The sequence below is a fragment of the Hipposideros armiger genome, unplaced genomic scaffold, assembly GCF_001890085.2.
Source record: "Hipposideros armiger isolate ML-2016 unplaced genomic scaffold, ASM189008v1 scaffold_32, whole genome shotgun sequence".
Taxonomy (NCBI): domain Eukaryota; kingdom Metazoa; phylum Chordata; class Mammalia; order Chiroptera; family Hipposideridae; genus Hipposideros; species Hipposideros armiger.
The window spans coordinates 1,461,897-1,468,947 of NW_017731382.1; the positions used below are offsets into that span (position 1 = coordinate 1,461,897).

The following is a 7,051-nucleotide window of genomic DNA, read 5'->3' on the forward strand; positions in this document are numbered from 1 at the left end:
GCCCAAGACCGCGGCGCCGCCGGCGCCCCCGCCGCCGCCGCCGACCCTGGCGGCCAGCTGCCCGGCCGGCGCGGGGCCCGGCATGATCCTCGGGCCAACTATGCAAGGGGCGCTGCCCGCCGCCGCCGGCACCCCCACCGGGCTGCCCAAGGGCTCGGCCAGCGCTGTCGCCCAGAGCCTGCCCCGCACGCCCTCGGCCACCACCAGTGGGATCCGGGCCACGCTGACGCCCACCGTCCTGGCTCCTCGCCTGCCACAGCCGCCCCAGAACCCGACCAACATCCAGAACTTTCAGCTGCCCCCAGGTGAGTGACCGCCGCGCGCGTCCGCTGCCCTAGCTGGGAGTCCGGGAAGTTGTGAGACTGGAGGACCTAAGGTCGTGGCCTGGCACGGGCCTGTCGGAGCGGAGCTTTAGCCCTGCCCAGGTGCAGGATGCCACCCCGGTGAGACTGTGTGTTCGTGCATGCCCAGTGTCACGTGGTAGTGGGGGTCTCTGACCTGGTGCAGCGGCTGGCTTCAGCTCCTGCCCTTGCATCTCAAAGTTTCTGGGCCGGTGCTCACAGTTTCTGTCCTGCCTTCTGTGGAGTGCAGCGGCAGCAGGAGCTCCCGGGACACCTTACCAGGTTATGCAGGATGAAGAGACATGGCGCGGGTCCATGGTCTTCCCACGCTTGGCACTTCCCCTCTTGTTTCTGGGATCAGGCATATGGCCTGTGTCCTCGCTGAGCTTTTCTGTTCCTTTAGTCTCAGGGCTGTGACAGTGTTCTCTGAGCGGTCTTGCGGAGTGACGCCCCCTCCTTAGGGCTGGGCAGGTCTGCATGGAAAGCTTCTGCATCCCTACTAACACAAGGATGACAGGGACCCCAGGTGAGCCCTGGAGGACTCCTGGGCACACAGCCTTCCTGGGTGGCAGGAGGGTTTCAGCTCTTCCCATCCCCACAGTGTTGGTCAGCACAGTGTGATCACTTAAAGGACGCCCGGTTCCTTTGATTATGACCACCTAGTGCTGTCCGATCAGCGGGTCTCCTGGAGGGTCAGGTGGTGCAGGACCACCTGGAGCCCAGTGCGCTCAGCGCATCCACTCAGTTTCCTGTCATTTCGGCGGTTCTTTTGGGTTCTTTGCCTGTGGCAGTGTAAGGTCCCCTAAGCATTACGCGTCACTGCTTCGTTCTGGGATTCCTAGGCAGAGGGAAACTCGAGCACTTGCAGCGCCGTTTTCTCTTCTGTCCCCTGCACTCGCCTGCGTGGACTGAGTGCTGAGCTTCTGGAGAGCTCCTCCCTTGCTGTGTAGTAACATGTGCTGCTGGAGCAGCTGCCGCGGTGGCAGAAGTAGTAGAAACAGCACCTCCCATGTCCTCTCGTGCTTGCTGGAAAGAGCCATGGGTCACCCTGAAAAGGAATTTCAGCGTGTTAAGAAGGCAAGGTTTCCCTGTCCAAGTCGGTGAACTTGGGCACAGGTGGCAGAGCTTGGCGGGGACTTGTTTCTGTACGGGCACAAGTAGAGAAAGGGTGCAAGCCCCTACCAGTGTTCTTGGGGTGCTAGGGGGGCACCTGTGCTTGAAGAGGAAGAGGTGGTGTGAGATGTTTCCGGAGAGGTGCTGAGATACCCCTCATGAAACACTGTTTATTTCTGAGTTTGTCGGGGTGTTTTATTGATGGTTCTGTTTTGCTTGTTATTATGTGCATTCTGATCTGTAAGTGGAAGGTATGGCTGATCTTTAGTTATATTTAAAAAAGGAAATTCGTGCTTGTGGTACATTACGTAAAACGTAGGATACTTTTGACCCGTCCACAGACACATCCTTTTGGTGTTCCTATTGGCTTAGCATTTGTCTTCCTCTTACAGTGACAGTCCCCATGCTGCACTTTTGTTATTTAAAACTGGGTGAGCTTGTCAGTGGGATTTGTGAGGCAGGCGCTTGGCCAGGCTTGCAGGGGTGCTGAGGAGGCCGCTGGTGCCGTGTGGTGCCTTGCAGGTGTGGTGGTTTGGGGCTCACTGGATCCCCTTCCTCTGAGCCTCAGGATAGGTGCAGCCCCTGCCGTTTTTTCTTCTGGGGAGGAAGCTGTGGTTCAGAAAGGGTGTCCCATCTTGGTCATGGGCGACCCTGGACTTAACTCTCATCTTCTGTTCAAATGTCAGTGTTAGGGATGTCTTCATGTGACAAGTAGACAACTCCTTGATAAAAACTGTAAAAACACTGACTCGCTGCATGAGTTCTCATGAGTTCTTTGCATGAGTCCCGTGTGTGAGAGCAGAGAACAGCTCGTGTTGACATTTGGGTGACAAATGCTGGGAGCTGTGTTTAAAGAAGCCAAATGCTTTCTAGAAAATAAAAGATTTACACCCATCTCTTCATGCATGTCGACCTACTGATTAGGAACTGTGATTAATTACATTACTTCATTTTAATAACAGTAGAACAAAAAAAGTGTAGTTAAACTATTCCCAGTGCCCCCAAACCAAGTGCCCTCTTTTAAATAGTGCAATTTAGTTCAGTAAATCAAAATGACAGATACGAAATTCTAGTTACATCATATAATTGATTGGTCAGAAAATATTCAATTCTATTGGGTATTTTCCCTTCACTGCAGTTTTTCATCATAAAAACTTATAAAGAAGAAGTAGAAGTAATTTATAAAAGTAACTGTTGCTTGGCTAGTAGCTAATTCTTGTTACAAGCCATTGATACACATGTGGGAAGGGATTAGGGGCCTGCCAGGTTTTCAAAGCCACACATAGGTGTCAAGTGAAGTAACAGACTGTTGACAATTGTGAGGGAGGGCGTGCCCCTGGCTGTGCCTTCTCTTCCTGTAGGTCAGAGTCCGGGCTGGGAGGGGAGAGAGACAGGTGTCACACTGTTCCTTGAGTCCTGGGCCTTTCATGCTTGTCTCACAGCCCATGGTGAGCTCATGCTGAATTTGGTTGTGGCAAACTCAGTCTTAATATTCTGTCAAGGACAGTCTTATAAAGAGATGCTTTTGTAATTGTTCCTTTGAAAGTATCAGAGTCTAAATTTTATCCGCTGTGGGACTAACAAAAACACACAAGAAGGTCATTGTTAGGGTAAGGGGTGAAGGGGATGGTAGGTGAGGGAAAAGGGGGCCAAATTCATAGTGATGGAAGGAGAACTGACTCTGGGTGGTGAGCACACAACGCAATATACGGATGGTGTATTACACAATTGAACACTTGAAACCTATGTGACTTTATTAACCAGTGTCATCCTAATCAATTTAATAAAAATTAAAAAAAGCCGAAAGGAAAACAAGAAGGCAGTTGTCCCCAGACCACTGGGAAGCACCGGTTGGTTTTGTATACACTTCTTAGAATAGTTGTAACATCACAGTAATATTGTGATTATAGTTGAAGGAAGAAAACAGTGATATGACACCAAAATTAGCACATGCAAAAATGGTTTTAAGAGATCTTTTCAGACAGATGTTACGTTAAGGTGCCCGTTTCTAAGGGCTCTCTTTTGGCCAGTTAGCGTTTTCCGCAGTGCGTGTGTCCTGCTTTCGCAGAGGGTGTGCTCCCTGTTGCTCTGAGCCTTGGCCAGAGTGCAGACTCTCATTCTAGGACAGACACCGTTTCCCCCTTGGCCCAGATACGCTGGCCTAGGGCACATTTGCATGCAACTCATTTAAAATGTGAACACTTCTGAGGTTAAAGCGCTTGTGGAGACAGGTGGCTGGGGCGTTGGGTCCCAGCCACGGTGAATTGACTTGTCTGTGGGGAAAGAGTGCAGCGGCGGTTGACGGTGCTGCTGGGGCCGGGCTGAGCTCTGGGTGGTAGACTAGTGTGTGGGGCCGGCCGACACAGGTTACAGGCACTGGACATTTTGGTGGCCAATGCTGGCAGCAAGTGCTTTGCCACCAGGGACAGTCTTAAAAGTTTAGATTTTGTTCCTTGAGGGCAGTATTGCTTTCTGACCTGGGACAGAATGTGTGGTTCTTTGGAGCCTGAGTTTTCCCAGATGGAAAGTGGCGCTGACCATTTCCGAGGCACTGACATTGCATCGGCGTGAACGGTGTGCACTGCTGTCAAGTAGCGCGTGTGTTCATGTGCTGTCCCAGTCCCCTCACATTTCCACTGGTTTTCAGACGTTATACTGCTGGGGAAGCAGCAAAGTCCGCAGACAACGTCATTCCCATCAAAGCCGTGTCTGGACGGGCTCTGTTCTTGGTGCCCCAGGAGCCTGCTGTGGTGGCTGACTGGTTCTGCGAGTGAGAAAGCTGCCCCGGTCATCGCAGGCGGGTCATAGACCTCGGGGATGGTCATGCAGGGGTGCAGGGGTGGGGTGGGGGGCAGAGAGTGTGGACCTGGGCTTGGGTCTTGTTTTAGGCCAAAGACCTTAACTGAATCAACCTTTTTTTTTAGCTGAGCCATCCTGCCATCTGTTGGCAGCTCAGCGGCAGCTTATCTCGGGCCGGGGCTCGAACCGCTGTTGCTCAGAGCTCACACTCTTGAGCGAGCTCTTAACCAACTGAGCCACTTGGCCGGCCCATCTGAATTGTCCTTTTGATACACGTGGATAATAGTGACATTTGAAAGGAAAAAATCGAAGTAACTTTTTGTGAGCCGTGCACACCAGCATTGGCTAGGTCTGCTTAGCATGAGACAGGGGTTGCCTCCACACTGCCGGCTTGGAGGGGTGGCCCCAGGGTGAGCAGGGCCCCCTTCCTCTCCCCCTGTCCCCTGGTCTTTAGGGTGGACAGAGCCATCTGGGGGCCGGGGTCGGGATAATGCTTCACGCATATGTGGGTGTCTTTGCCTGGTGGTCCTCACGTTGTAGCAACAACAAGGACAGAGGTCCCTCATGTCCTCCTGGGCGTTCCTTTTCACTGTTTACTGTGCTTAGGGCAGAATGACTCAAGTTTGAAAAGTGGGCGGCTTTCTAAGCCCTTTACGTTTTGCCACGTGAGGGCTAGGTCCCTATTTGTTTGGGCCCCATAAGAAAGCAGTTAGGAAGGTGATATCCTGACTACACGGGTGGTCAATTAACCTAACTACACGAAGTGGGGGGCAGAGGGCGGGGCTCCCAGGGTCATTCTGTCACCACCACCCGGGAGGTCGAGTGCTTGGAGGTCGAGTGCTTGGCCTCTGGTGTGTGGGAGTTTCCCATAAACACCTGCCCCTAGTTCCTGCCAGGTGGACGCCGGGCCCCCTTGGCAGTGGCGTTTGATCCGAACAGGAGTGACCCAGTTCAGGCCCTGCCCTAGAAATGACGCAGCTTGGTGACACAGAGGAGCAGGGCTGCCGCATGTGTCTGTTTCCTTGAAACCCTAATAAGAACGACGGTGGTTCCTGACAGGCTTCCCAGGCCCATTTCAGTGCAAAAGTGTGCCTTCCTCATCTCAATGATGCATTGGAAGGAAGCTTTTTTATAAACAGATAGTCAGTATAAGTTGATCAAAACATAATTAACAGCTGTGTTTGAAAATCTTGAAGCAGAGATTTAAAAGGACTCTGGAGAAAGTTGCCTGAGATTTGGGGAAATTCGCATGGTTCTCAAAAGCACTTTTACTTTTCTTGATGTTGATGGTAAGCCTGAGTCTCAGGTTTTCTCCTTAGTCCTGGGAAAGGACTGTTCAGGGCTCTCACCTCTACAACTTGCCTTAGGCTGGAGGCCCATAGAAGATTTAGTCAGGCCTCTGACAGTTATCAGGTAAAGGAAGGAGGAAAGGGCGGGGCTTTCTGCAGCAGGACCCTCTGTCCTGGGTGCTGTGCACCTGGTGGGTGGTGGGACTGTCCCGTTTCCCCACTGTAACTTACAAACTCATGTAGACTTCAGCACCCTGGGAAGTGGACCAAGTGCGGTTAAGCTATGTTGGAGGGTGGGACTTTCTCGCCGGGAGGGCCATGAACGCTTTGAATTAGAAGTTTTGATTTTTACGTATCCTTGAATACCTGTACCAAGTAGTTAAAACCTTCCGAAAACAGATATAAAAATTGCCCATAATTTAGGAGTGGGCCCCCCCCCCATTTGAAAAGTGCATAGGTATTCTCCCCTCCCCCTGTTTGTCTGGCTTCCTTCTCTGGCTGCCTGCCTGGCTGTGTGCTGCTGTGTGTGAGTGGATGGAGGTTGGGGATGGAGACTGGGGATGGAGGCCGGGGATGGAGGCCGGGGATGGAGGCCGGGGATGGAGGCAGTGGGCACAGCTGGGGATGGAGACCGTGGAGCTCCCTGCCCTGCCACCATTGTCATCGTGAGCTTAGAGTCCTCTGCAGCTCTACAGCTTGTGACACTGGGATGGACTTTGATTTTTCAATCATGAAATTAGAGCCTTGATGGGACCTTTCTGCCTCTTCCATGTGCCTTGTGAGGAAGGATGCACATACTTCTCTTGACCCCCAGACTTGTGAGGAGGAGTGTGCCCAGGAGAAGGGGGGTGGTGCCGGGTAGCCATGCTGACACTGGGGAGCTTGCACCCTAGAGGTTAGGGAAAAGCTAAAACAGTTCTTAATATGACCGCACCAAACTGGATGTCAGGTTTGGAACCTGAGCGCAAGCAGTAGAAGGTCCTGTGGCTCTGAATTGACTTGTTTTTTTAGTGGGGGGTCAGTGGTCTGAGTGGACAGAGCAGCACACTAGGAACCACCCATCAAGTGTGTGCCCCATGGTCAGAGCGGTGGCTCTCAGCCTGAAACACTCTGCACAGAGCAGAGAAAGTCCTGTGGGGTCAGCTGGTGAGCCCGAGTGCTTCGGGGAGGAAGGTGCCGTGAGGACGTCATGTCTTAGCATCACGGGTGAAAGGGCGAGGAAGACAGCTTTTTCCACTTTTAAATTGTTGCTAATGCAAGTGGGCCAACTGCTCAAGAAAAGTTTGTAAAGGACTGTTTCTGCTTTTCACAGGACCTTTGTCTTTGTGGTTTTTAATATAATCCATATCCAAATTTAAGTAGATGGTTGTGAGCTCAGCAAATCATGGGACACGCCTGCGTCATGTCGACTTTGACCTTGTCAAAATGCTGCAAAACAGCAGCATCCTAAGTATTATGACAGCTGTTTGAAGAGTGAAAAAGGAAAGCATTCTTTTTTTTTTTTTTTTT

At 51.9% G+C, this 7,051-nt stretch overlaps 1 protein-coding gene across 1 annotated transcript in view; it reads left to right on the top strand.

Moving 5' to 3' along the window:
• Positions 1-7: 7 nt before the first annotated feature.
• TAF4 (TATA-box binding protein associated factor 4) overlaps positions 8-7,051 on the top strand; it is a 63,829-nt gene continuing 56,785 nt past the window's right edge. The window contains exon 1 of the mRNA XM_019637337.1: positions 8-305. Coding sequence (XP_019492882.1) covers positions 83-305 — 223 coding nt within the window. The 5' untranslated portion in view covers positions 8-82. The remainder of the gene's footprint in view (positions 306-7,051) is intronic.